The sequence below is a fragment of the Oryzias latipes genome, chromosome 19 (genome assembly GCF_053564925.1).
Source record: "Oryzias latipes strain Hd-rR chromosome 19, Olatipes_Hd-rR_3.1".
NCBI classification, from domain to species: Eukaryota; Metazoa; Chordata; class Actinopteri; order Beloniformes; family Adrianichthyidae; genus Oryzias; species Oryzias latipes.
This window is the reverse complement of record NC_136255.1, coordinates 22,616,758-22,644,686: the sequence shown is the minus strand read 5'-3', so window position 1 is coordinate 22,644,686 and position 27,929 is coordinate 22,616,758. Positions and strand designations below refer to the sequence as shown.

The 27,929-nt window shown below is 38.9% G+C and overlaps 4 protein-coding genes across 14 annotated transcripts in view; 2 read left to right on the top strand and 2 right to left on the bottom strand.

Moving 5' to 3' along the window:
• Window positions 1-17: 17 nt before the first annotated feature.
• On the top strand, window positions 18-6,083 carry LOC101159944 (7-methylguanosine phosphate-specific 5'-nucleotidase). The gene is made up of 10 exons (XM_004078245.5): window positions 18-233; window positions 896-970; window positions 1,078-1,176; window positions 1,362-1,431; window positions 1,575-1,621; window positions 2,143-2,228; window positions 2,299-2,388; window positions 2,862-3,024; window positions 4,621-4,821; window positions 4,888-6,083. The coding sequence occupies exons 1-10, from the start codon at window positions 231-233 to the stop codon at window positions 5,014-5,016; spliced, it is 963 nt and encodes a 320-aa protein (XP_004078293.1). The 5' UTR covers window positions 18-230; the 3' UTR covers window positions 5,017-6,083.
• fkbp10b (FKBP prolyl isomerase 10b) lies at window positions 6,018-12,570 on the bottom strand. The gene is made up of 10 exons (XM_004078244.4): window positions 12,178-12,570; window positions 11,856-12,001; window positions 9,589-9,778; window positions 9,363-9,508; window positions 9,075-9,264; window positions 8,856-9,001; window positions 8,220-8,409; window positions 8,000-8,142; window positions 7,730-7,893; window positions 6,018-6,443 (listed from the first exon to the last, which is right to left on the bottom strand). Exons 1-10 carry the CDS (start codon window positions 12,372-12,374, stop codon window positions 6,249-6,251), a joined length of 1,707 nt encoding a protein of 568 aa, XP_004078292.1. The 5' UTR covers window positions 12,375-12,570; the 3' UTR covers window positions 6,018-6,248.
• A 367-nt stretch (window positions 12,571-12,937) lies between these two features.
• Window positions 12,938-19,297, top strand: LOC101167319 (endoplasmic reticulum protein SC65-like). The gene is made up of 7 exons (XM_004078276.5): window positions 12,938-14,250; window positions 14,328-14,477; window positions 16,234-16,405; window positions 16,475-16,603; window positions 16,682-16,827; window positions 18,194-18,277; window positions 18,468-19,297. The coding sequence occupies exons 1-7, from the start codon at window positions 13,804-13,806 to the stop codon at window positions 18,612-18,614; spliced, it is 1,275 nt and encodes a 424-aa protein (XP_004078324.1). The 5' UTR covers window positions 12,938-13,803; the 3' UTR covers window positions 18,615-19,297.
• Window positions 19,298-19,332: 35 nt separating this feature from the next.
• LOC101159950 (disintegrin and metalloproteinase domain-containing protein 11) overlaps window positions 19,333-27,929 on the bottom strand; it is a 33,659-nt gene continuing 25,062 nt past the window's right edge. For 7 of the 11 annotated variants that reach the window (XM_023949605.2, XM_023949612.2, XM_023949609.2 and 4 more), the window contains exons 21-25: window positions 27,627-27,746; window positions 27,340-27,508; window positions 27,134-27,248; window positions 23,571-23,661; window positions 21,173-21,600 (exon numbers count right to left, since the gene is read on the bottom strand). In XM_023949605.2, coding sequence (XP_023805373.1) covers window positions 21,564-21,600; window positions 23,571-23,661; window positions 27,134-27,248; window positions 27,340-27,508; window positions 27,627-27,746 — 532 coding nt within the window. In that variant the 3' untranslated portion in view covers window positions 21,173-21,563. Of the gene's footprint in view, window positions 20,730-21,172; window positions 21,601-23,570; window positions 23,662-27,133; window positions 27,249-27,339; window positions 27,509-27,626; window positions 27,747-27,929 lie in introns of those variants that run through there. The other 4 variants (XM_023949608.2, XM_078937267.1, XM_078937269.1 and 1 more) reach the window with 3 other exon arrangements.

Sequence of the window (27,929 nt, the reverse complement as noted above, 5' to 3'; positions counted from 1 at the left end):
CGAATCTACCTCGGAACCATGTGCAAAGGAGAAACAAGGCGGACCTTTAAAATGCTACACGCTTCGTTGTAAACAACAAAACAAAACGGTTCATTCTTATTTTTCTTTTTATATTCGCGCTTGTCTCGCCACTTTAAAGTATGACAGTTACAGTAAAGTAATTCCTTCGTGGTTATTGAGGATTTTAAGGCGCTCTAAGCGTCGCTGAGTCGGTTTATCTTCGTTTAAAAATGGTAAGTTTAATAATTGGTCCGTCGCTTTAATTTTAAAATTTTACAAACCAAAATTTGACAAAACAACTAGTAAAATATATTAGATAAAATGTTCTATATTTTTTTAGGTTTAAGTATGTGTTCTTAGTGCAAAAATATAAATTAAAATTTGCTTGACTGGACCCGTCTTTCTTAGTTCAATAGACGGCTTAGTTAATTCAGTAAACATCAGCTTTTATTTTGTCATTCACCATTAATCAAGTTTTTTCTTTTTCACTTGGCAGAAAAGCTGCAATTCTTTAAGACACCTGTCCATGCTATGACAATGTTAATTATTGTTTACTTTCTATTTGGTATTTCTATTAGTCTTAAACACCTTAACCCATCTTTTCAATTCAGTGGAAAGCACTGAAACAGGACTTCAAATGACATTTATTTTACTATATTAATATATAATTGAATCATTTACAATATTATGCTAAAATTATATTTCTGTATTCCTCAGTTTTAACTGTAAACCTGCGACTAAATTTTTATTTCTTAAACAAACTGTTTAGTAAATAAAATAAGGTAGACTAATATGTTTTTTAAACCGTTTGAGCAATATATTTCAGAGATTAGAACAAACCTGGGTATTATCATGAAAAACATTGAACTGCAGGACTCCAATCATTTTGTTGCAGATATACCATATTCCCTGGATCTATATGCCGGTGAGATCTGTCCTTGCAGTCTGGCACCAACTGACCAAAACTGAGGCGAGAAAACTCAAATACGTTCACCAAGTTAATCCTGTTTATTTGATGTGTAGTTCAAATAAACTCCTACCAGTCGATACAAAGATTTTGTTTCTTCTTTCGTTTAGATCCCTGAGCTGTCTAAAGGCTCCGTGGTGATGAGGGAACGCCGCAGAGTGGAGGAAACCATCCGTGCCATGAGGCGAGCCGGTGCCTGTCGACTCCAGGTGAGACGATGATCGGAGTGAAGAAGTTCAAGTCCCTCCAATGTCTTACAAAGACCAAAAGGTCGCATTTTACTGTAACTAATAGGTTAAGGGAGATTCATATGTAGTAGAAGCACAAATGTATTCACATAAATAGTTCTAAGTGCTGTAAACTGTTTTTTACTCACTTTTCAATACTTTTCCAGGTTATCTCAGACTTTGACATGACACTGAGTCGATTTGCTCACAATGGAAGACGAGTTCCCACCACTCACAGTGAGCAGAGTTCATCCCGACCTCAGTTTTTGGTTCCTGCCTGCATGTTTGGGTTTTTGTTTCTCGTCTGTGTCGACATGTTTAAGTTTTTGAGCTTCTCTGCATCTTGAAACCAATTGTTCTTGACACTTTTTCTCTTGTAGACATCCTCGACAACCGGCTGTTGATAAATGAAGAGTGTACTAAAAAGGTAAACGTGTGCAGAAACAAACTGGAAGGGGGATGATATTTGTTAGAAATAAAAACATGATGGTTGTTTTATGTAAAGCTGATTAATTTAACAGAAAACTGAAGAAGACAAATATCTATGCATAAAAATATGCTAACTTAAGATATTTAGTAATGAATTAATTACAAAATTGTAATTGTATATATATATATATATGTAAAAGAAGAAAAAGGAGTTAGGACTTTTTCCTTACCGCGAAGGGGGGTCAAAGGGCAGGGATGCCAGTTTAGTTTAGTCAGTTTGTTAGTTCTATTTAGTATTTTCCTATTAAATTCTATGTATTCATGATCCTTTTGATTTTATGTTTGACTTACTTTACTTACTTCAATTACCGATACGAAGCCTATCGAGACGACCGTTGTTTTGAATTTGGGCTATACAAATAAAATTGAATTGAATTGAAAAAAGAAATACACACATATATAAATGTATGTTCACATATGGACATAAATAAAATGCATATTTTTGCTGGTCTGTTGCAGATGAAAGAGCTGTTAAACACATATTATCCAATAGAAATTGATGCGAGCCGAAGTGCAAAGGAGAAGCTGCCTTTCATGGTGGAATGGTGGGAAACAAGATTTTTGGGTTTAAACACCAAAGTGTCAACCTTATGAACACAGACGATGTTTCTCCAGGTGGACTAAAGTCCATGAGCTCCTGATCGAGCAGCGGATCAGGAAGGACATGCTGGCCCAGGCGGTGAAGGAGTCCAGAACCATGCTCAGGTGCCGTCTCTTTTGCAATAAATCTCTTTTTTGGGGATCGTTTCAATGTTCTGGGAAGGAAATGTCAAAGAGCTTTGCTGGAGCCTGTTCTGCTTCCATGAGTTCAGCTAATCTGCTGGAAGATCAGAGGGTGAAGGTGTCGGGTCTAGCCCGACTGGTTCTACAGTACCGGCCACATTCCCCTCATAGATGCAAACTGAGGAGGTGTGATGTTACAAGCAGAAAGTCTTTTTCCATGTAGAAACACTATAGAATAAAACAAAATATGCTTTACTTTAGGGGCAAATTGTGACATAAATACTGTATTTATTCTGTGATATATAATGTGGAAACCCTTAAAAAAGAAAAAAGGCTCCAAATATCGATTGGAAGACAGGTTAGAAATGTATAAAACAGATTTTGTTTGGGCAAAATAACAGTTAAAGCTAATTAAACAAATAGAATCCCTCTAATTTTCTTCTGTCTGTCTTAAGGGACGGCTACAAAGTGTTCTTTGACGGACTCCATGAAAGCCAGGTTCCTCTGCTGATCTTCTCCGCCGGAGTGGGCGACGTGCTGGAGGAGGTGATCCGGCAGAACGGCGTCTTCCATTCCAACGTCCACGTCATCTCCAACTACATGGACTTCGACCACGCCGTGAGTTTTACGGCCTCGCCCTCTGCCGCGCCTTCCCGCCGCCCTGATGAACTTTGACATTGCAGCCGAGGTCCAGCATCTGGATTATTTTGGTTTCTGGATGAGGACAATCCAGTGACAAAATAATCCAAACCGTTGAGGGGAAATGAAGGAAAAGACTCTTTGTTTACGAGACTCTAGAAGTGATCAGCTTTCAAAGGTCCGACTTTCTTAACAGACTATTGGAAACAAAACAACATCAAAATCTGATCTTCTATTTTCTATGAGATAGTTTTAGGGTCACCATAAAATAATCTCCTTATAATTACAATAAAACATTGTAAAAATATTATTTATATCCTTCTGTGTGAAACCAATGCTGAAGAAACGGCTCACTGCTTGGGATATTGGTTCTTTTTTGTTCTTGGTGCTCTTTTCCTTAGTAACCGCAGTAATTTATTTCATAGATTTTTAATTTATAATTTCTGAAATTACATCTTGTAAATTCTTGACTTTTTCTCATAATTTTACTACTATAATCTTGTAAATTGTTTACTTTTCATACTTTTATGGTTTTAATCTCATAAATTCTTTATCATAGTTAAATGAATATTCATGTACATCTTTAATTCTTTCCTCAAAAATTTACATCTATTACCGTAAAAAAAAAATTCTCATAATTTTATGACTAATCACGTAAATTTCTGACTTTTTTCTTGTTGTTTTATGACTTTATCCATGTTAAATTGTTGACTTTTTTCTCTAAATTTCATAACTTTATTCTCGTAATTTTTTTACTTTTTTCCTCAAAATTTTACCGCTATTACCATTAATTTCTGCCTTTTTTCCTGTAATTTTATTACATTAATCATGTAAATTGTTGGCTTTCTTTTTTTATAATTTCTCGACTTTAATCTTGTAAATTTTGGACTTTTTTCTTATAATTTTATACTAAGCTGTTGACTTTTTTAAGGACTTTATAAATTTATTCTCTGAATGTATGTATGTGTATGTCTGAATTTTCTATTCAGCAAATTCTTCATCATTATTCTAGTAAATTTTCGACTTTATTCTCATATCTATGAAATTAGATGTTGGCTCTAATATCTTGTTTTAACATTCCATAATTGTAAAGCAAAATAAAAATACAAAAAATAACAAAAGACGCCTGAAGCACAAACCTGCTAAAAACAAGACTTATGTAAAAAATATAATTTTATAGTAAAAAGACTAAACCTGAACTTTTTATTGTCCATCAAATAAAATAAAATGTTTCTACTGTTTTCATCCTTGGAGCCTGAAAGTAGAATTATGGTAATCAGAATGAAAGGAATTAAATCCCATTTTGTTAGAGAATCAAGTCCATTTCAAAGTAATTCTGCAGCCTTAAAGTATTTTTACATCTACACGGGACATACAGCAGCTGGATCTGGTTCTAAGGGAAGAAGCTGCAAAGTTCTAATACATTTTTGAAGTTTAAAATATGCTTAAAATCTTTTTACCGGTAATCGAGATCGAATATGCAATTCAAAAAATAATGGAATCTGAAAATTGCATCGCCCATCAGAAGTCAGAAGATGTTCAGAGTGGGACTTTTTATCCCTATTTGTTCTTCAGGGAGTCCTGCGAGCCTTCAAAGGCCAGCTGATCCACACCTTCAACAAAAGAGAGGGCGCCGTGACGCAGGCCGCCGGCCTCGCACAGCTGCACGGTCGGCCCAACGTGCTGCTGCTGGGAGACTCTTTGGGGGACCTGACCATGGCCGACGGGGTGTCGGACCCCCACCATGTCCTGACTGTCGGCTTCCTCAATGACCAGGTCAGATGTTTGGCTTCTGGCTGCGTTTGAGGCTCGCCGCTCACTTCCGTCTGCTTGGTGTTTCAGGTGGAGGAGAGGAAAGAGTTGTACATGAACGCCTTCGACATCGTGCTGGTGAGGGACGAAACCATGGACGTTCCAAACGCCATCCTCAGAAACATCACCTCATCCGGAAGACTGGAAGTCAAGGCATGAGGTTTACAGATGTGCACTTTAGTCGCCAGCTTGCAGGAGAATCTCACACTAGACCTCAATGCAAACTTCACACAGAAGTCTTTATTTAACCGACCCTTCACTCTAACGTTAGGAGACTTTTGCCGTTTTAAAACCACAAAACCAAAGCCCTACAGTTTTACATGCAGCTCTGCATCTTTGCTAAAACCTCAGATTTTTGTTTTTGCTTTATTTTTAGAGAAAACCTGAAACTTTGGCTCACTTTGCAGAGATGTTGCGTCAGTATTTAAGCTTTTAATTTTGTTTTTTAAGGGCAACAAGCCGAGAAATGTTACAGAAAACTCAAGGTTGCTGTTCAGCGAGCAACCTTTATTTTAGTGGACAGTGTTTAACCCTTGTGCTATCCTATGACCCCACCCTTACATTGACGTGTTCTCCCTACCATGACAAAGGTGGATAAAGGTGGAAAGATTTCATGTAATCCATGGACACCAGTGAAGATCACAAATCATTGAAGAAAAAAGGTCTAGTGGGTCAAGATGACCCCAATGTTGAAGTGCCTAGGATAGCACAAGAGTTAAAGTCAGATAATTAAACTTTTACTGTTTTTTTTTCTTCTCTTCTGTCAAATTTTTACTTATAGTTGTTTAGATGCTGAGGATTATGTCTTATTTTGAATCATTTTAGGAGATTTAAAGTCTACAAAATGCTGCTAATAGCATTTTGCTGCAGAGACTTTTATTTTGAAAGAGAAATGATACTGAACGGTCTAATAAATGTAAAAATGTAGATCCGTAAAAGTGTCCTCCCCGTCCTGCACAAAATATTCTATAAGAATTATTCAGACGACATATAATTTTATCTCAACTTCAACAGAAAACATCATTATTGTCTTGTGTAAGCATTTTACACACAGTTTACAGGTTTATGTTTACTGAAACCATAACGATCACTTTGCATGGTTTTTCTCCCATAAGTGTGGGTGCAGCTGCATAATATTATAATTTAAAAGCGGAAACTGGTTCTTCTTAAGAACATTTTAATGACTGTGACGTTCAGGATCAAATAAAGGTGCTTTTACAATTGTACATCTTATTAAAACTCCTTTGTTTTTCTTTTATCATTTCGCAAGATTGTCCGATGTGAAACGAAGGACAATAAAGTGTGGTGCTGATGGGAAGAGTGTCTGTTTGTCTGTTGAAGGTGTTGGGTTTGATCCCTGAGAGAGAGCTAAAGCATCTAAAATGCGCTCATCACAGCTCCTCGTGCTTCGCCTCATCGCGCTCCTTGTCTTCGTCCACCTTGAGTTTGAGCTCGCTGGCCGTGATCACGCCGTCCTTGTTGCGGTCCTGGTTTTGGAACATGTCAGACACGACCTGCTCCATGGTCAGTCCAGGCTTGATGCGACCTCTGCCCTCATCCACCTGCAGCTTGATAAACTCCCCAAACTGAAACAAAATCAAGTGAATTAAATTTTGTAATTTTAAAGATCTTTTTTAAATATTTCATTTTAAATGTGAATGGATGGATGGATGGATGGATATTGCTCACAGACTGAAAACAAGATCAACGAATGTCCACTTCAAATATTTACCCGATATCACCACTAGGTGGAGCCAAAGTAAGTGAATACAATCATCAGAAAAACATTTTTTTGTAAGTTTATTCATTAATTTTACTTTATTTAACCCACAGTGGGGAAATTCTTACTTCATTTATTTTTTCTTACTGATTGATTAATTTATCTAGTCACTCTTTTACTTATTTACTCATTTACCATTTATTTTTGGATAGAAACTTTTAAAAACTTTATTTATTTGTTCTTTTGCGTATTTTAATATTAAATTTATTTATTAATTTTTATGTAACCATACAAATGCTCTAAAGTTTGAAATGCCTATTTTACTGTTAATCATTACCATATGTCACCACCAGATGGAGCGGAAGTTACTGAATACAATAATCCGAAATAAACTTGTTAAAAATGTATTTCCTATTTCATTTGTACTTTTAAGTTTTATAATATTTTATTTATTTATTTATTTTATTTAGACAGATGAAAACAAAACACACACAAAAAAATTAAAACTGCAAATTTTTACAAACAATAATCCGAAATACACTTTTTAAAACATTTTTTTCTTAGTTTATTTTGTTTGTTTTATCTTCTTTTTATTTAACTTATTTATTTATTGTTTTTTTTAGACAGACGCTGTCAGACTGAAAATATGCATGAAATGTCCATTTAACTGCAAATGTTTACCTGATGTTATTATTTTATTTGTTTATTCGTTTTTATTCAGACAGATGCACTTAGACTGAAAACACGTTTAAAATGTCCATTTAACAAATATATACCGGACTTCACCACCAGGTGGAGCCAAAGTCACAGTGAATTCAAACTTTCGTGCAGAGCAGAAAATGTTTGGTTTGCTGAAGAGATCATAACTGATAGATTAAAAAGTCCTCAAATCAGTATGCCAATTTATTTTTTTGTTTAATATTTGTTGTGTTTCCTGATTAAAAGTATTATCCTAGACTTCCATCAAAAAATACTAAATGAAAAAATTGCATTTTAACTTTTTGGGATAACTGCTGGTTTTTAGGCAGCATTAGAAATATTTTTTCCCTTTGGGATTTTTTAAAAAAAAAGAATGTTTTTGTTTTTGCGTTTGTTTTCATTGTGCTAAACAAACATTTCAATTGCAATTTAAAAAATACAAACAAAATACACCTCCTCTTGTGGCACCTCCCCGTTCTTGTTCATGTCCAGGACGTTAAAGATGTCTTCAGGAGGACTGTCCAGCCACACGAACAGGTAACCCGGTGGCACCCCTTTCTCCAGGCTCACCAGCTCCACGTCAAACACCAGCACTGCACTGCTCGGCACGCCAGAGGCTAGCGGACAAAGAGACAGCTTTAAAAGCACATGGAGAGGAGGCAGGAATCCTTTCTAAAAGGGGATCGTCTTTTTCTCCTGCAGATCAGACAGCAGAACCCTCACCTCCTCTCTCCCCGTGTCCGAGGTGAGGCGGCACTGTGATCAGCCTCCTCTCGCCGACGCACATGCCCCGCAAACCCTCGTCCAGGCCGTCGATCACCTTGTCCGCTCCAAGAACTGCATCCTGAAGGTTCTCGTTGTCGTGTCTGAGGATTGGAGTCGTTCAGATGAACTCTCAGTTTACTGTTAAACAAGGAAAGCTGCTGGTGCGAATCTGACTCACGAGGAGAAGAGCAGCGTGCCGTCCATCAGGGAGCAGTTGTAGTGGTAGTGGACCAGGTCGTTCTCTGCAGAGGTGTCATTGCAGACCTCAGGTTTGTGGAGGGTCTGAAACTCCACTTTATCACTGGGGTTGTGGAAGTCGATGACGTCGATGTCGAAGACGAGAACAGCAGACGGGGGGATCACATCACCTTAACAGAAAAATTCACAAATAAATCCCAGAAAGCCTCTGAAGCTTCGTTCACACCCCCCTCAGCAAAGTCTATCTAAAGGCGCGTAAATCCGTGTTCCTCCGCGTTTAAAACTCTCGCACGTTTCTACAACCGTTTTCAGACTCTATGAACAAAATGCCATTAACTACACGTTACTGGTTAAATCAGGTCAAACTTTGACCAATCAGACTCGGATTTGGTCATGACGTCCTCTTTAATTCATGGAAGTTCCAACTGTTTGAAAAATGTCCATGGAGGAGAAACTAATAATTGCGGTTTGTGTCCGGACGGAATTCTACGACACCCAGTCTTTTATATATCGGAATAAAGCCTGGACCAAGACTTGCACCGCTTCAACATTTTGCACCGAGCCTCTTCCAACTGTAGGAGGCAAACATGCGCCACTTCTTGGAGCTGTAACTAACCAGCTCCTTGCTCTCCGTAAGCCAAGTGTGGAGGGATGATGACTCTCCTCCTCTCCCCGACGCAGACTCCCTGCAGGGCCTGGTCCATTCCCGGGATCACGTATCCCATCCCGATGTAAGTGTTGTAGGTGCTGTTCCTCTGGTAGCTGTGTGCAGGGGAAACAAAAAGACAATCTTTAAGACTGTTCACCCTTTAGGTCCAGCAAAACAGCAGCACACCTGGTGTCAAAGGTGACTCCGTTCAGGAAGGTCCCGTTGTAGTGATACCGGATGTAGTCACCGACCACAGACCGCCGAGAGCACGACTCTGGCACCACCTGGTTCTCGACAGTGATGTTATCCTTCGGGTTGTGAATGTCCACTAACAGGACGTCAAACACCAGAGTCGCCTGGGCAGGAATCTCCTCACCTGTCACAAAAGTTTCAGATGTGGTGTTTAGATTTGTCAGTTTTAAGTTTTCTGGTCCTCTATGGAAACTGACAGTCGATATTCGCGCCATTTCTCACCTGATCCTTTCTCTCCGTACGCTTTGAACGGCGGGACGACGATGTGTCGGATCTCCCCCACGCACATGCCCAGCAGGCCCTCGTCCATGCCCTTAATGAGCCAGCCCTCGCCCACCAGGGAGTTCTGCGTCTGCTTCTTGATGTAGCTGCAAGCACAAAGTCAATACATTGCTTTACACACGCGAACGGCAGCACAGACACGCACCGAGAAAAAGCCAGACTTCACCTGGAATCAAAGACGGTGCCGTCCAGCAGCGTGCCGTTGAAGTGGTACCGCACGAAATCTGTCCGCATCACAGAGCGCTTGCAGTCTTGGGGAGTGCTCACCGTTGTCGTGACAACCAGGTCGGCTTTGTTCCACAAATCCACCAGGTGGATGTCAAAGACCAGCGTGGCGTCAGGAGGAACCACGTCACCTGAAAGGAAAGATGGACTTGAAGAAGTAATCTTAGAAATACCCAAAAACTCCTTTAAGAGACATTTAAATATCTGTTCAATATTGACTTTTACTACAATATTTAGTCATCACATTTTATTGTAGTTTGAATTTTAACAGGTTTCAGCCCAGGGGTGGGCAAACCACGAGCTGGGGGCCATAACCTTTTAACCTGGCCCCTGTAATTCTGGTGTTTGCCCGTAGATGGTGCACTACAATTAATTTGAGTTTTGTTTAGGTGGAGAAAGGTGTTGGAAGATGTTGTTGGTTGTTTTTTTTTTTTTTTTTACGTTCGTTTGTGTTTTCCAAGTCAGACATTTTTCCCATCATTCAACCAGCAATGCCACATAAACACAGCGTTTCTCTAAGTTTGCCTTTTTCTCTGAGGGACATCAATCCCATGATGCAACACTACCACAAGAACAAAAGTCCACAGTTTTAAATAAAAATTCCAAAATGTTCTGTTTAAAAGTATATATATATGAAAAGTTTCATATTTTTTTATCCAGATTCTCTAATGAGGTGGATTACACTCATCTGCTCCTGGTTTGGCTCTGTAGTCACATTTTAGAACAGTTTGTGGCCCACAAGTCAAAAAGTTAGCCCACCCCTATTTTAGCCTTTTTTTCTTATTAAGGCTCTCCAGGAGAATTTATTTTAAAGTTTTCTCATAGCAAATATGTAAGGGATATTGCGCTACGAGGCGTCCATCATCAGAAATTAGTGACGACGGGAAGCAGAGACAATTACTTCCTGATAATGGACACCTCGAAAGGCATCATCTGGCTTATGCAATGGGTTGTCATGGTTACAGCTACAGAGCGGGCACCAACCTCGCTCTGCAGCAGCGGAGGAAAGTGGTATATAAGCTAAACGTCCTGCTAAGTGACATAAAGCATCATTTCAGAGGGAAAGTTCACCTCTTACCTATGTGAGCGGAGCTTCTTTCTATGGTGTTCATTATCACTTTTTCATGGACACGCTGCAGCCAATCAGAATCAAGTATTCACCCAGACCACGGGTTAAAGTATATTAATAAGAATTGACAGTATAATAAACATAAAATATCTAAATACTGACAACTGGTCTGCTTAACATTCCCAGAATCCAATTCTAGAACTGGAATTTTGTTTTTTATCTTTAGGGCCATTTTTCTTTTCTACGTTACAAAAGGTCACTTTCATCACTTAAGAAGCTCAAGCAAACCGCACCGGCGCTCATTATTAACGGAAGATGCAGGTTCTGAAGTAGTTAGTTTATTCCTCACCTAAGCTAAGGTGAGCTGTCATACTTCATGAGGAAAGTGGAATGTGTGAAGAAATGAATCCTGGTTTAACCCCTTGGTCTCTGGTTTTGCATGGTCCTGATGCAGGAATGAAACCGCCACCACACAATAGCAACCTTTTCACTCAAAATTTAAGATTTAAAAACGTTTTTAGCTTTGAAGTTTTTTGGTTTAAAACAAACACGGGAAGAGTTAAGTCCAATAATTTTAATGGTCCCTGGAATAAATTGTTTGAACATTGTCGCCTGGTTTCTTAAGTCATTTTTCACATTGTTTTGACCTTATCTTTGCTTTGTTTCTACTTTGTAATTTTGTCTCTAAATGTTTGACCTTTTGTTATACAACATGAAAAAGTTTAAATCAAAATTTTCTGAGGTTTTTTGTAGTGAAAAATCGACAAGAATTACCAGTCGGAATTGAGTTTTTGGACAATTATTGTGGTTTATTGTGGAATTACTATGTAATATAATGAAAAAAATAAAAGAATTGCCATAAAAATAGTTATAAAAATAAACTAATTTAGCAAATTGTAAAGTATAAAACAAAATGGCCCCAAAAGCTGATGTTTAGGCCTTTATTTGAGAGAAAATCTGCTCTTTTAAACCGTTTTTAGTGCGTAAATTTAGTCACTTTTTAAAATGTTTCTCTCTTTTCGTGTTGTGCTTTTATTCAGGCTTTTATTTGTTTAATAGGAACAGATTTTTTAGTGAATTGTTTCTTTGTTTGACTAAACGTTGACTGTTGTCGCATGAAGCCAGCAGAAACCGTTCACCTGCACCGGTGCTTCCGTAGGCCAGGTGTGGAGGGACGGTGATCTTCCTGCGCTCGTTTACGCACATCCCCTGCAGCCCTTTGTCCACGCCGACCAGGAGGCGACCCTCGCCGATCAGGCCCACTTTGGCGGCTCCACGCTGGTAGCTGCGAACCAAGACGCAGGAAAGGAAGTGGGAAAGTAGGTCACGCAGGAAAAAAAGGATGTCTGATCCAAGGCGCATCCGTGGACTCGGACTTGTTTGGACACGTAAACCAGATTTGGGGGGGGGCCTCTGAAGTTTGATCAGAAAACTTTATGAACTGAAAGTGGACGAGCTCACCTGGAATCGAAGGCCTTTCCGTCCAGGAAAGTGGCGTTATAATGGTAGCGCACATAATCTCCGTCTTTTGCATCTCTGGCGCATTCTTTAGGAATAAAGTATCTGTCCACGGCTACATCTCCCAACACGGGGCTGGGATTGCAGTCCACGACGGAGCACGCACAGAGAAAGGAGAGCAAAAGGCACAGGAAACACATCTTTACACGCTTTGCTGAAATAAATCAAAGGAGGGCATTGACGTTGCAGACTGAACTGTTGCAGACTGCGTTGCGTTGCGCGGGTGGGCCGGGTGGGAAAGCTGTAAACGTGGACAATCTCCAGGTCTGTGCAGATTTTTTCTGTAGAGTGGGAGGAATGTTGGAGGAAGAGGGGGAGGAGGAGGAGGAGGAGGGGAAGCGTTCCTGTTTTACTTTTGTAAATATGGGTAATAATTGCCCAAATTTGAACTAAAAGCACAACTCTTCCTTATATATGTTTAAATGACAGATTGGAGACAAAGATTCATATTTTTTGTTAATTTGTCCTTAATTCTTCTTAACTTAAAGTTAAAATTTTCCTATATAAACTTCAAATCTTTTTGGTTGTTGATAATTTATCTGTAATTTATTAAGTTTTCAAGATTATAGAGATTTCTCAGTTTAGTTTGTGGACAACTTTTACTTTGAAAGGACATCAGATTATGTTGCCTCCAGCGCGGCTTCGCGCACAGGCACGCGCCTCTCTGGACCGGACTTTTTCCTCCCGAAACTTTATTTAAAAAACTAAATACAATACGATGGGTAAGAGAAAAGAAAACATTATATACTATGCGGCCTGCATATCAGCAGTCAGCTTTGCAGTTCAGAGGTTTGGGTTATCTTGAATATAGAGTTTATGACTTAAAAAAAACCAGCAGTTCGTTTTAAATCCAATTCAACTTTATTTATAAAAAAGCGCGTCACAAACATTGCGCAGCTCGAAGCGCTTTATTATAAGATCAAATGTTCTTGTAGCCTTTATATTTTGCACGTGCTCAATTGTTGTGTAATGTGATTTAAAGTTCAGATGGAAATCTGTGCAAAAACGCGAGATGGTCACAGTGTGCATCTCTGTAGATGTCTATGTATGAAAATGTGCAATTTATAAACAGAAGGACAAGAGGTAAATGTATAAAAATAAAGAGTAAAAGAGCAGTAACAAGTAAAACGTTGAATTTCCAACAAAGGTACAGCGTCTGTGTACTGATGTTAGAGGGCATTCTGTAAAGTGACTGAGGAAAAGTTTTTTCCCCACAAGCAGTCTGGCAGTCATTTTCTTGATGTCTGCCCTCAGTGCAAAAGAAAAGAAAAAAAGTCCTCATTGGTTCTTTGGTGAATTGACTTGGCTCCAGTTACTTTGTTCTTTTCTCAGTGACATTATTTATTAAATGTAGAAAGTCAATAACTGAAAACCTGATCTGTAAACAAATAAATAAACTCATAGTTGAACTGTGAGGTACGCACAAGTCCTCTTTTTTTGATAGGTTTCCTTTACGTTGGGAAACCTGAGCCGTCAGCCTTTCAAAGAACTCCCACAGATTCCTGATTGCTTCAGCAGACCAACCCAAACACAAAGAGCGACAGTACTGGAGCTGAGCCGGACTTTAGCATGAAACCCAACGCATACTTCATGTTACTGCTCTGTGTCACCTTTATTTCTTCATTGGCACAATATGAAAACTACAGCTTCAGACGTTTCCCTGGAGAGGAGCTCATGCCCCTCTCCACTGCTTATGGGAGGGCACTGGACGCCAGCGCTGCAAGGAACTGGACAGAATCCATCCACTACTTGGAGTTAAGTTTGCGTTTGCACAGACTTTTAAAAGACAGCGCCAGACGCTGCACGCAGCTCTGCAGCAGAAGCACAGAGGACCAGCCGTCCTTCAGTGCAGGCTCTGATCTCAGAGCCCACTGGGCCGTCGTGGTTAAAGCTTCCTGTCAGAGGAGGTGCAGGGCGCACTTTCCTGCACTGCAGCTCCCTTCTCCCAGCAGAGAGATCCTGGAGGACTTCAGGAGAAGATCTCCCTACAGATATCTGCACCTCGCCCACGTAGAAGTGAGCCAGACCTGCTTCGAAACATCTAGTAGGGCATAAAATTGTTGTTCAGTGTGACACTAAACTTGTGTGCGCAGATGAAAAACCTCCAGAGGGCTGTCCCCTGTGCCTACACCTTCCTCCAGAGGAACCCTGAAGACCAAGAGATGCTCCAGCGGATGGAAGAATACAAGAACGAGTACGACCTGAACGGCTTTCTTATCGACTACGAAGAGCAATCCTTTGAGGTAAGAAAGCCCTTTACGATGAAAAATGTCTTTTTGTGTTTTTACCATGTTCTTGTGTAATCTTTCTCATGATTGAGGACTGAGAAACTAAGCTTAATGGCATTTGAAACTGATTTAAGTTGTGTGGTAGAAGCTACATAGTGGCTCACAAGCTCCCCGCTCCGCTCCATTCTGAAGCATCCACTTTTAGACGACTCGATCCTTGTATGTCTTTGTTTTCCTCGTCTGAGCTGGTGTTTGGCTCAAAAACTTGATCGAGTGGGCCTTTAATATCATTCTGATATTATTTACAGCTGTAATAGATTACTGCAAAAAGATTACTGCAAAAATAGCAAATGAGGAGAAAAAGAAACAAGCTATGATCATATTTCAAGTTAAAAGAAACATGATTGTATTTATTTAAGTGCAGCCATGATGCTTTTTAGTCTGCATGACTAGATCACCAAAAAATATGCTGTTTAGAATACAAAACTTGAGAAGCAATTTTAGTTTGAATGTTAGCTCAGCCTATTTAAATGATCATAAAAGTACTATAACATATGTATAAGTACTCCTGCTCCTCACCAAAACCTCTTTAGTGCAAACAATGTGTTTATATGTTTGAATGTATCAAACAAAATCCACTTCACTGCTGTTTAGTCTGTAATTTGGTTAATCTGATCTTATTCTAGTAAAACGAGCGTGCTAACACTGCCTTGGTTTATTTAGCTTTTGTTAGGGATAAGATCTTAATGGGGAGGGTGCAAAAAAGAAACAGGAAATAGCCGCCAAAACACCTTCAAGGGCAACATCTGAACTTCCGGATTGAGGCTCATATGAAAAGAAAACTAACTAGTCAGTTCACTAAGGAGCCACTAGGTGTCCAAAAATAGCAACTCCATTCACTTCAATTTAAAACGATCCAACTTTAGAATGGAAATACTTATACGTTGGCTTCAAAAATGTTGCATTTTGGACTAGTGTTCACCTTTTGCTAATTTTTTCAAAGGTAATTTTGCATGCCTTTTATTTTTACAGCGCACTGTGTTCTGATTGGCCGTAGACCAAGGGTGTCCACACTTTCATTCAAGCTTTTTTGGAGACCACAAGCTCAAGAACGACAGACAGACGGACGGACGGACGGACGGACGGACAGACAGACAGACTTAAAAGTTGACTACTTATAAAGTAATTCGAGTCTGAAATACAATGTTTATTTATTCAAAAGTTGACAGTTTATACAGTATTTTGAGTATGTTTATGCACTTAAGAGTACACAGATCTTTGTAACAAGATAGCTTTGTCATGTGAATTAATATTTTTGTAGTAATACATAATTAGAACAGATAAGACTTTTTTTCAGAAAGCAGAAGGCAGCGACGATCGGGTTTCATGTTATGCTGTACACTGTTATTTGGGCGGGGGGACACTTCTAAAGCTCAGGTTGTTTAACCCCTCTGACGGAAAGGGGGCCGACTCATTTTCATTAGACCTGCCTTGTAGAAACAGACATTTAAAATGAGAAACATTTGATTGTATGTTACACAAAGTATTTGCAAAACAGCACAAGAACGTCTCAGAAGAAAATCTGCAGAGTAACCCATGACAATGAGACTAATATATTGCATTTAGTCGACAAAGATGTCCATCTGGAGCCAGAAGGAGCCACTTCTTTCCACCACATGATATTTCACGAAACCTCAACATCAATAAAGTGGCCGATTTTCCTCACAACTGACTTCTTGCAGAAAACTGATTTCCAGCATCTCCTCTTCAGGTCTCCTTTGTTCAAGGGGTGAAGCTGGTCGCCTCAGGGGAATTCAGCAGCGGCGTTGATCACCTGGAGGAAGCTCTGAAGCTCTACCTGGAGGAGTTCAACCTCTGTCAGTCCGACTGTGAGGGCACCTGTCAGCCTTCAACAGCGGCTGACTTCTACACCCTCACAGCAGGTTAGTAATCAGTTTCACAAAGACTCCCACATCCTTTTATGGTGGTCAAACCTTCTCTTTTTGTGGCAGAAGTGTATTTGGAGACACTAAAATGCAAGCTGAGGTGTGAGGAAAACCTGATGCCCAACGTGGGCGGCTACTTCGTCGAGAACTTTGTGGCCACTCTTTACCATTACCTCCAATACGCCTACTACAAATGTAAGAGCACAGCCGAGGATCTGAACCGGCAAACCTTTCCCGCTGCTGAACACGTGTTTTGCTGTGATCTCTGGTCAGTGAATGACGGACGCAGAGCTGTGCCCTGTGCGTACAGCTATTTCCTGTTTAAGCCAGAGGACGACGTCATGAAGCACAACCTGCTTTACTATAAGGCCTACAGCCAGCAGTGGGGCCTGCAGCCGCAGCACTTCACTCCAAGGACGGTGACAGCAACACATTTCTGCAAAACATCCACATTTACCCATTAACTGAAGCTATACTGTGAAAACTTAAAACTAGGAGAATAATGAAGGAACTAAGAAAATATGTGACCCCCTCTGATGAAAATTGTGTTTTTAACATGTTCCTGTTGCATTTTTCTGATGGACAAAAAGAGAATTAAGCTTAAAAGTGTATTTCTGATTTTTTTTTTTGTCAAATCATTGTTAATCAGGAGCAGACCAGAAAATATTATTTGAAAAAGATCTTATCTTTTCTGTCGAAAATACTCTGCTCCGCTCCATTCTGATGCATCCACGTGTTGACGACTAGATCCATGCATGTCTTCGTTTTGGGACTGTAAGCTAGTAACTGGGAACGCTTTTACAATATATGTTAAGATGATAGAAATAGATTTTTAAGAATCTGGATCATAAACACCGGATAAACTATGGAGGAACCAATTTTGAAAAGAATATTTCATCGTGTAGTAAGAAAAAACAAGGAGTCATTTATAATAATAAAGTTTAGTCTAAATGACAAAAGGGGTTTATTCAAATATACACCTTGTGTGTCAGAAGTTTAATAACTCCCTGTTGTAACAGCAAACTATATCCAACACAAAAGGCCTTCAGCTCTGATCTGTTTGCTCAGCTGTTAGACATGACAAGTAAAAAAAAATTAGGATGGTGATGTTTTAGGGCAAAATCAAAAAACTTGTGCAGTTTTCTAGGACATAGTTTCTGCAGAGTGGCAGTAGTTCATAAGAAATTTGCATCTGAGTTGTGGACTGGACCTCTGCCGCGTAGCAACCCCGCCCCCCTTTTCCTCCTCATTGCAGAGAGCCCTCTGTTTACATGCCCACCGACTAGTTTACAGCCCCTCACACCCCCAACCTACCTTTACCGCTACAACAGAAATGGCGAGCAATGTTGGACCTATCCAGCTGTACAGAAAACAAAGACGTACGTGGATCGTCTGCAAGTGGATGCATCAGAATGGAGCAGAGCAGGGAACCTGTGGAGCGCTCAAAGTTTTTTCTACTTCACAAATAAGGTTTTATCTGCTCCTGATCCACAACAATTTGAATAAAGAAATATTCAGAAATGCAATTTTAATCTTAATTTTCTTAATATATGTCCTTCATGATCAGAAAAATACTACAAGAACATGTTAAAAACACCAAAAACATGATTTTCATTTGACTGGGTCTTAGTTTAAAACCGTTTGATGTGGTAACAACTCCGCCACCATCAACCTGATTTTTATGAAGAAGATCCGTTGCAGTTTTACTGAAGCTAAAAGATTAGTTTCCGCTTCTTTCCCTGCCGCTGCAGAATCGCTGCACTCACATGTCTCTGTTTCCACTAGGAGGCTTTCAAACTCTACAACCAGACGGCCGCTCAAACGCAGATGCTGAGGTTTGCAGAGAAGTACATGGAGTTGGACTATGAGGTACAACAAATTGACCTCTACAGTATTTTTTTTGAAAATTTAATGAGGTTTAACATCATTTCAAATTAATTTAAATAAAAACCACAAAGGTTGAATAATTTTAAATATCCTATGATCTATTCAGTTAAAGGTTTGTGCACACTGGTTATCAAACATGCAACATGGACTGAAAGAAGTATTTCCCCCCCAGGATTTGTTTGGGTCAGAAGAAGCTGCTCCTTTGGCTTCTGAATCTCCAGATGTGGAGTTTGAAGGGTTGGGAGACTATGAGGAGTCCATCGTCTCGAGCTGGAGGCAGCCAAAGGGAAAAGGAGATGTGGGAGAGTCAGACATCTGAGATTTATGGGCTGTAGAGACTCTGGGAGCTCAACATATCCAGGGCTGTATCTGGCTTTAAAATACTTCAGCTGTTAGTGATGCTGGTAGTAAGTTGGATTAAGGTTTGTGACTCTGCATTTGAGCTGAGAAAAAATAAAGAGCAGAACTCGACAAACTCAAGACAATAAATCAATATGAAAAGCTCTGATAGGTGTGAGGATAATACAATTACAAGATTATTTCTGTCAGATGGGGGGGGACGCTGTAAATCCTCCCTCAGTTAATTTCTTCACATCAAGCTGCTTACCTATTGCAGATTCAGTCTTCTCAGCCTGATGCAGGTCAACAATTAGATTTCTGGTGTCCTTAGACAGCTCTTTGGTCTTGGCCATAGTGGAGTTTGGAGTACAGGTGCCATTAGTACAGGTAACGAGTGGAGGACAGAGGATCCTATTGTTTGTAGGTAACCAAATACTTTTTTTTTCCTTTTTTTTTACCATGATTAACAAATACATTCTTTAAAAATCTGACAATGTTATTTTCTAGATTTTCTCATGTCTCTCATAGTTGAGGTTTACCTATGATGAAAATTACCGGCCTCTCTCATCTTTTCAAAGGGGGAGAACTTGCACAATTGGTGGCTGACTAAATGCGTTTTTGCCCCACTGTAAGAAAAACAGAAATAAATCTTCAGGATGAAAATCTTTGTTTTGTTACTTCACAGAGACACACAAAGCTGTTGGTGTTCAGATATGTTTTAATATTCAGAGTATTTTTTGCTGAAAGCCAATAGCAAACGTCGCTGTTTCATCATAAACAGAGGCAGCAAACACAACGAGACCTTCAGCTCTGTCCTTCAGTGTTTTTGTTTCCCGTTTGTGTTATTTAAACAGATGTGTAGAAAAGTTTCATACATTAATGCTGCAGTAATTTGCTGTGCAATTATCTTCAGGTGTTAGGTCCATATTAATTATTATTATTATTAGTCAGAGGTTGTTTTATACTTTCACTGGAATATAATCCATGGAATGATAAGTTAAAGATGCACACATGGATCATTGTGTATTTTTGTAAAGGGAAATGACCGTGGCATGTCCAGGGTGAACCCCGCCTTCACCCAACATTAGCTAGGATAGGCTCCAGCAACCCAGTGACCCTAAAATGGAAGTTCTGGATGGAAATGAACATTTTTGTATTTCTTACCTTGAAGTTAAATGCTCTGTGTTTACACTTACATACATTGTCTCAAAGGAGATTAAATAATCCGAGGCCTTATTTTATTTATTTCACAGTTCTTATTCTTTTTCTTGATCTAACTTGGCAAACAGCATATTTGCAGATTTTTAAGAGAGATTCTGTGTTGATAAATACATTTTGGTGGAGAAAGAATCTCCAGATTTGTGCTTTTGTTTCCCAGCAGCACCAGAAGCTAATGTATGGCTGTTACAGTGGAATGTAAGGGTTTACAGAGCAACGGCCGACACTTCAGTGATATTTACACACTGCAAATCCAGTTAATCTGCACCTGTCAAACTACCAGCAATGTCAAATGTTTCTTCTGTAGAGGACATTTCTAAACCTGAATATCTCCCCACCACTGCATGATACTTAACTAACTCATTTTGGTGTCTACAGAGGACAATTGGGTCTTTTTAATGAAACAAAATGTGAGGAGGGTGGGACTCTGGAAATTGTTGTTTTTGGTGGATTTAAAAAAATTTTTGACTGGACAATTGTTTGAATCTGGTAGTAAGGAGGTTTTGGATATAGGAGACATTAAAAAAAACAGAATACGTTTGTGTTCCACTGAAACACTTAAAGGGCTGAAGCTTAACAGTCTAAACGGTAGAAGATTGCAAACTGAAAAAAAACAAAATAGATAAACTATAGAATAAGAACCTGCCAGGTCAAAATGCTGCAGATCAAAATGAGGCAACGGGTCTTCAGGGCTTCCAAAAGGCTCCGGATTTTCCCCCCAGAACTAAACAGGTAAGAAAGTCAGAAGAGGAAACCAGAGAAAAAGTCTGATGGCTCAAATGTGGAAGACGATTGTTGTTGTGTCTCCTTAAAGTGGACTGCAGGGAGTGTGAAAAGGGCAGGACAGCAGAGAGGAACAAGTCAAACTCCAGAAGATCTAGAAACAGAAGAGGAACAGATGAGAAAAAAGAATATGGTGAACTAAAGGCCATGTCACACAGCCACTATGTACGTGTTGCACATATTGCACGGAAAGTTGGTCATGCGTGAGAAAAAGTGAGAAAAGTTGTGGCCTTTACGTGAAATTTTCACAGATGTATCATGAAAGAACCACGTTAAAACCACGGAGGAAGTACAAATAAATGTGGAAAACGTGCAAAATATACGTAGCGGCTGTGCGACACGGCATTAAACAAGTGCAATTGAGTTAAGAGAAAACAAAGAGAAATCCAACAAAGGCTAGAACAGAGTTTAGCTTTGAACGAAAATATCAGAAGTTATTATTTTTGTCTGTGTATGAATGTTTTCTAAATGAACAGATAAAACAAATAAAGCAAAACAATAAGAAACGGAAAAACATCAGAAACTAAACATCAATGATAAAACAAGTAAAATGTATTTTATGTTTACCAACCAAAAATTAACAGAAAGCACATGAATGCTCAAAATACTGCAAAAATAAGCTCCATAACTTTACAAAATCAACACAATTAACCACAAACTTACTGATAGAGCAAACAGTACAAATCTATAATTAACTAATACATTTCTTTTTTTTTTATAATGCTTGTTAAGATTCTGAACTTTTTAATGGATAATATAACAGAAAATCATAAATTATTATCATACATTTTTCTTTAGATTTTACTTCCTGTGTAAACACACATGAAATAAAATAAAGCAGATATTAGACGCTGGATTACAAAACAGATGGCCTTATGTTTAAATGATACACAGTGACGTGAGGCTGATGAAGCTGCTGGAATTAGGACTAAAAGGTGGACTCATACTTTCCTTTCCGGATGTTTCTGGATTGGCAGCAATTTAAAAAGAAAAGAAAAGAGGAAAATAGAGGAAAGCAAAAATGATCAATCCTTATCAATCACCAAAACATACAAAACTTTGAGACACAGCAGTCAACGGACAGACAACTCCTGCATTCAAAAAAGCAGAAGGAAGATCATGAAAAACATGCCGTTTATGTTGTTTTTTTAGCAAAGCAGCTATCAGAGGAGTGGAACTAAAGTTAAATCAGGCTGAAGCTGGCATGCAAAGGAAAAAAGATGCAGCTATTTTCAGAAATGCTCATAAGCTGCATCAACAACTTTACAAATTGTTGTCGTGCAAGTTTGCCTTATAGCTTATTAGGCTCCAAAAAAGAGACAAATAAATGTTTACACTATGCAAATTGACTGATTTTTGTGCTAAAGTTTTGGATTTGACTGACAAAAAAAACAAAAATTTATAAAAATGGTCAAAAGTGGAGGATTAAATATCAAATAATGTAGTAAAAAATAAATAAATAAGTAACAAATGGGGGCACAGATGTTTAGAAAATAAGAATGGGTCTCAATTTTGATCTCTGGAGCATCCAAGATTTTCATATGAAAAACACTGTTCAACACTTCTTATTTATTTTAATTTAAATGTTCATTTTGTTATAATATAGTTATGTGCTCTAATGCAGTGGTCCCCAACCACCGGGCCGCGGACCAGTACCGGGCCGCGGGAAATTTTGGCACCGGGACGCACAGAAAGAAAAAATAATTTCCATTTTATTGTTTTTTTTCGCAAAAACGTTTTATTTTGAAAATTGACCGGATTCTCTCTGTTACATCCGTCACACTTAACGCACGTCAAAGTCGAGACACCAAACATCACGTGATACACCCCGCTAAAATTAAACCCAAACAACCAAAATGAGCAAAAAACAAACTTCTTTATAAAGTTGCTTTGACAAGGGGAAACAGTCCAATGAAGGGACAGAAGAGGAACCTGCACCCGCAAAAAAAGGGAAATCTGCCTTTAACAGGCAGCTGTCTACGTGCCTTGCGTTGCACCTCAAAAAATTGCCAAAGTACTATAATCCTATTTTCTAAAAAGTGAAAATTTTAATTTATACAGAAGTGGTTTTGTGTGTTGTTTTGTACCATGATAAAACTTCCAGAAAGAATCTGCTACAGATATTAGAAGCACCCAAGGATCCTCTAGGGGATTCCCCTTTAATGAAACATTTTTTAAAGGCCTCTAAAATATGAATACTATAACTCTATAGCTTGATAAGGTGAACGGACAAAAAAATTAAAAATTAAAGATCCTGTCTGATTGTTTGCAGCTTACACCACAAAATAAACCTCATGAAAATTCTAAAAATAAAATATGAATTCAAAGATCTACAGCAGAAAATGAGTTAAAAAAAAAACACTCAGAATTATAATTGTCCATTAAATGAATGCTTAATTTTATGTAAAAAAAACAAGATACGGTTATTTGGATGTGAAAAATGGGGGTAAAAACAGATCAAAATGACGCTTTCTATGCATCAGAAAGGCCTGTTTCTCTGCAGATTACACAAAATGTATGGCACGAAAACCAACAAGGAAAAAAAGTCACAAGTCATGCTTCAGTCAGAAAAAAATGCTAAGAAAAAAGCTAAAATTTCCCAAACAGAAAATACTCAGCAGGAGTGAAAGTCTGATAACAATAAAAAGTGAGCTGGTAACCTTTTGACTTTGTGTGTGGAAAGGCAAACCCAAAAGTGTACTTGATTGTGACTTGAGTTGTGTTATATTTAAGCAGTTTATATGAAGAATGTCTAACCAATAGATAAGGAGCTAGCGCTTTAGTGTTCCGGGCACATCCCCGATGACAATCCTTAGCTAGGGAGGGGTTAGTGTGTCTTTTGATCAGCCTCAGGGAAGATCCACAGAGCAAAGCAGGGGAGCATTTGTGCTTACAGTGCATGCACACAAACAAAAACACATCCCAAAGCTCTTACTTAAATCCCCAGCCTGTTCCTCCAAGGATGATTGCTGCCAGTAGAATTGCACCAGCAACCGAGCCTATAATAATATTGGTGCCGCTTGGACCTGTGGGAATGGAGTCAGCCGCAAAGATTAAAATAAAACTTTAGAGTAAAAAAGGCTTTAATAGTAATAATTTGCTTTGTTTCTACTTTGCAGGTTGAAAATAAACATTCAAACTTCCAATTATAGATATTCAAAGCACAGCCAACACTTTTGTGCATTAAAACTCAGTTTATTTCAGTTTTCATTATTTTAAATATATTTTTTCTTTTTAAAGGCTTTTAAAAATCTTGTATTACCAAGACCTTTATAGCTCTCAATGTGAATCCTCTGCTGACAACAGAGCAGATTTTCTTGACAAAATAAAATTTCCTACTCTGTCTGATGAACAGAAAAAAATTCTAAATAATTCAATAAGCAAAGAGGAAGTCTCTGAGGTCATATTTGCTCTGAAAGGAGGCAAAGCTCCAGGACCAGATGGTTTTGGACCTGAATTTTATAAAACATTTTGTAAGATGCTGGTTGGTCCACTAACAGATATGTTTGTAGATTCATTCCAGAAAGGCTTCCTTCCCCCCACATTAAGTCATGCACATGTGTCTGTGATCTTAAAAAAAGACAAACCAGCTGACTTATGTGGGTCTTATCGACCCATCAGCCTTATTTCTGTTGACAGTGAGGTGCTCTCTAAACTTCTTGCTCGTAGGCTGCAGAACTTCCTCCCAACCCTTGTTCACCCAGACCAGTCAGGGTTTGTGCCGGGACGGTTATCCCACAGCAATGTGAGAAGGCTGCTGAATATTATACAGTTCTCCTCTATAAGGAAGCAGGAAGCCCTGGCTGTCTCTCTCGATGCTGAAAAAGCTTTCGATCGGATAGAGTGGGAGTATCTTTTTGACGTTCTCCATAGATTCGGACTTGGGGGTAGCTTTCTTAGATGGATACAAGCCATATACCATTCACCTACAGCCTCTGTGTTGACTAAAGGTCGCTGCTCTGAACCATTTGCATTAGGGAGAGGCGTGCGCCAAGGTTGTCCTCTTAGCCCACTTCTTTTTGCCTTAGCATTGGAGCCACTAGCTGAAACTATACGCATGCAAGCTGAGGTTAAGGGAATATCGCTGGGGAACATGGAGCATAAGATTTCTTTGTATGCTGATGACATCATTCTATTCTTAACATTACCTAAACAATCAATTCCCACTACTCTTAAAGCCTTTAACAAATTTAGTTCTATATCTGGTTACAAAATTAATTTAGCAAAATCAGAAGCTATGCCGTTGGGAGGCCTGACTAAGGCTGACGTTCCCAATGATTTCCCATTCAAATGGACTGTTGGTGGTTTGCTGTATCTTGGCGTGAAAATGTCCCCAGATCTGAACGATATGTTAAAACTGAACTTCTCCCCCATCTGCACACAGATAAAGAAGGATCTACAGCGATGGCATAAACTTCCGCTGTCGATGTTGGGTCGAATTAGTTTAATCAAAATGAATGTTCTGCCACGTCTCTTGTATCCTCTGCAGATGCTCCCCCTATACATATCAAAGAAAACTAACAGAGATCTGGAAAAGGTATTTACCAACTTTATATGGCTCGGGAAGAAGCCAAGACAGAAACTTAAGATTTTGCAGCTGCATCCTGATATGGGTGGTCTCTCAGTACCAAATATAATTTTCTATAACTGGGCCTGCCATGCCCATCATTACTGGCTGTGGCTACATACATATCTGAAGAGGGAGAACTGCATTGACTCGTGGGCATGCTCTCCTCATTCTCCCTGGGGATTGATCACCTGTGACGTGGCCAAAATCCCACTATCTGTTAGAAAAAATCCTATTATTTATAATGGTATTAGAGTTTGGCGTGATGTGTTAAAGCACCTGGGAAAGACAAATGTTAAGTCTTTGCTTTCCCCAATAACTCAAAATCCTGATTTTCCTGCTGGTGTTGGCTCATCTGTATTCTCCTCCTGGCGTAATTTAGGAATTAATGTAATTGGCGATTTAATTAAAGACGACACTGTTATGTCTTTTCAACAATTACAAACCACATTTCATGTTCCTCAAAAACATTTTTTTGCATATCTCCAACTGAGACATTTTATTTCTTCTCATGTTGTTTCCACATCCGCTGTTAATGATGTAGAAAAGTTCTTGGGGGATCGCAAAGACAGGAGGCACCTGATTGGATCATTTTATTCTCTCCTTAACTCTTTAGGCATATGCCTCATTCCAGATATTTCCCGTAAATGGGAAATAGACTTAGACTCTCAATATATAGAAGATGATTGGCAAACAGCACTCCGCTTGATTAAATCTACGTTCACGTGCAACAGACTAAGAGAGACTCAGTATAGAATAATCCACAGACTCCACATAACTCCTGTTATTTTACACAAAATTAATCGTTCTCTGTCTCCTTTGTGCTTGAAATGTAATTTGGAGAGAGGAACATATTTTCACTGTTTTTGGGAATGTAGGAAAATTTCTAGATTCTGGAATCATATTTCATCTGTGATCAGTGAGATCTTTAAATTAAAAATCAAGAAGGATCCAGGTGTCTTCCTGCTGGGCCTTCCCTCGAGGAAATTACAGATTCCTACTGCACATTATAAGCTTCTGGAGAAACTGCTTTTAATCGCTCGGAAATGTATCTTGATACATTGGATAAAGGAGTCCCCTCCCACTGTCACTCTCTGGTACAGAGAGGTGTTCAGTACACTTCCTCATGAGAGGTTACATGCAGTTATGGAAGGAAGGGAGGAGATGTTTCTTACAACATGGTCTCCATTTTTAAACCATCTGCCTGCCGACTTAAAGGGTCTACTTTTACAGGGACAAAACACTAAGCAATCTTCTTTAATGCCTTGTTCATAAACAAACTGGTCAGTGGACTGTAACACCTGTGGAAAAAAAAAGTTCACATCCTTGTATGTATTATAACTGCCTGTATACCTTTTTATTTATTTTTTGTCTTTACTTAGTTTTTATCCTTTTTATAATTATTTTTGTTTTAATTGGGGGGCTGACATATTTTTGATACTTGATGCTTAAACTGTTCAAATGTTTTTGTGTTCAAATTGTTCAAATTTTGAAAACAATTAAAAAAAAAAAAAATCTTGGGAATCAGGAAACATACAATGTATATTAGGGTAGAGAATAAAAAATAATTAATTGAAACATCTAATAATTAGGAAAGCTGTTAAATTTGTACATTTTGCTTAATTATTTACCTTTTCATTTTTTTTTTCAGGTTTTCTTTTTGCAAAATTTTTTGTTTCAGCTTAATGGATTTTTTTAACATAAAAACTTGAAATAAATATTCGACTCTGCTGCAGTTATTGAGTTCAAATTTTTTCCTTTTTTTTTTCATATTTACAAATTTTTCTAAAATCAATAGTAAAAAAAAAAGTAATTGTAAGTTAGTGCTGCATTTTAGAACAAAGTCATCTAAAAACTAAAATGATTCAGGCTACTGAGTTAATGCTGATGTTAAAATATCTTTTTTTTCCTAGACGGGTTCAACACATTACCTTTGTGCTTCTCGGTCTGGTCATCCGGCGTCGGGGTGGGGATTGGGTGGAACACACTACAGTCCGTCCCAGTGTAATCTGGATCACAAATACACTTCACCTCATTGCTGCAAGTCTGCCAGACAGAGTGGAGAAGTGTGTGTGTGTGTGTAAGGATGACACAGAATGAGGGAGTGTGGGGGCCACACAGGTGAAGGTGGACTCACGCCGTGGTGGGAGCAGACGTGGGAGGAGGAAGAACCTGGGCACGTGCTGAGGTTGAAGGTGGTGATGGGGAGGCAGCGCCGCTCCAAACACATCATACTGGGTCCACATGGGGTCCCGTCCTCCACGTAACCCAGATCAGAACCGTCGTCCAGGACTGCGTGACCCCCCCTGCAAGTCAAATAGTCAGAAAAACAAAATGCAGTGTTACTAAACCCAATTTTACTCATTTATTTGCTACAAAATATGCAACAAAACTCTGCAGACTGTCAGGATTTTGCTCTTGGACCTGCAGTCCATGTATCTGTTCTGATGGTGGACAGTCAGACTGGTCAGCCTCCCCTGCAGTTCTCCAAACCTCGGCTGGGCCGTCAGATTCGTGCAAAGCAACAAGCCACACAGAACATCCCTGAAAACAACCAAAAATGCAACACATCAAAAGGCTTCTTATGTCCTTTTTTGTGCTACAGTTTACCATGACAAAAATAATCAGAAGACACACAAGCAACCAAAAATGTCATCTGTATTAATTATCTTCCTGTCTCTCCATGTGTGCATTTTTTGTAATAGTTGTGGCACAAAAAGTTTAAAG

Excerpts from the sequence above, each read along its gene's own strand:
- LOC101159944 (XM_004078245.5), top strand. Across the intron at positions 3,025-4,620 it reads ACATGGACTTCGACCACGCC|GGAGTCCTGCGAGCCTTCAA; the intron begins GTGAGTTTTACG and ends TTTGTTCTTCAG. Across the intron at positions 4,822-4,887 it reads TCGGCTTCCTCAATGACCAG|GTGGAGGAGAGGAAAGAGTT; the intron begins GTCAGATGTTTG and ends TTGGTGTTTCAG.
- fkbp10b (XM_004078244.4), bottom strand. The coding sequence starts at position 12,374 with ATGTGTTTCCTGTGCCTTTTGCTCTCCTTTCTCTGTGCGTGCTCCGTC. Across the intron at positions 12,002-12,177 it reads GGAAAGGCCTTCGATTCCAG|CTACCAGCGTGGAGCCGCCA; the intron begins GTGAGCTCGTCC and ends CTTGGTTCGCAG. Across the intron at positions 9,002-9,074 it reads GGAGTCACCTTTGACACCAG|CTACCAGAGGAACAGCACCT; the intron begins GTGTGCTGCTGT and ends CCCTGCACACAG.
- LOC101167319 (XM_004078276.5), top strand. The coding sequence starts at position 13,804 with ATGAAACCCAACGCATACTTCATGTTACTGCTCTGTGTCACCTTTATT. Across the intron at positions 14,478-16,233 it reads ACGAAGAGCAATCCTTTGAG|GTCTCCTTTGTTCAAGGGGT; the intron begins GTAAGAAAGCCC and ends TCTCCTCTTCAG. Across the intron at positions 18,278-18,467 it reads ACATGGAGTTGGACTATGAG|GATTTGTTTGGGTCAGAAGA; the intron begins GTACAACAAATT and ends TTTCCCCCCCAG.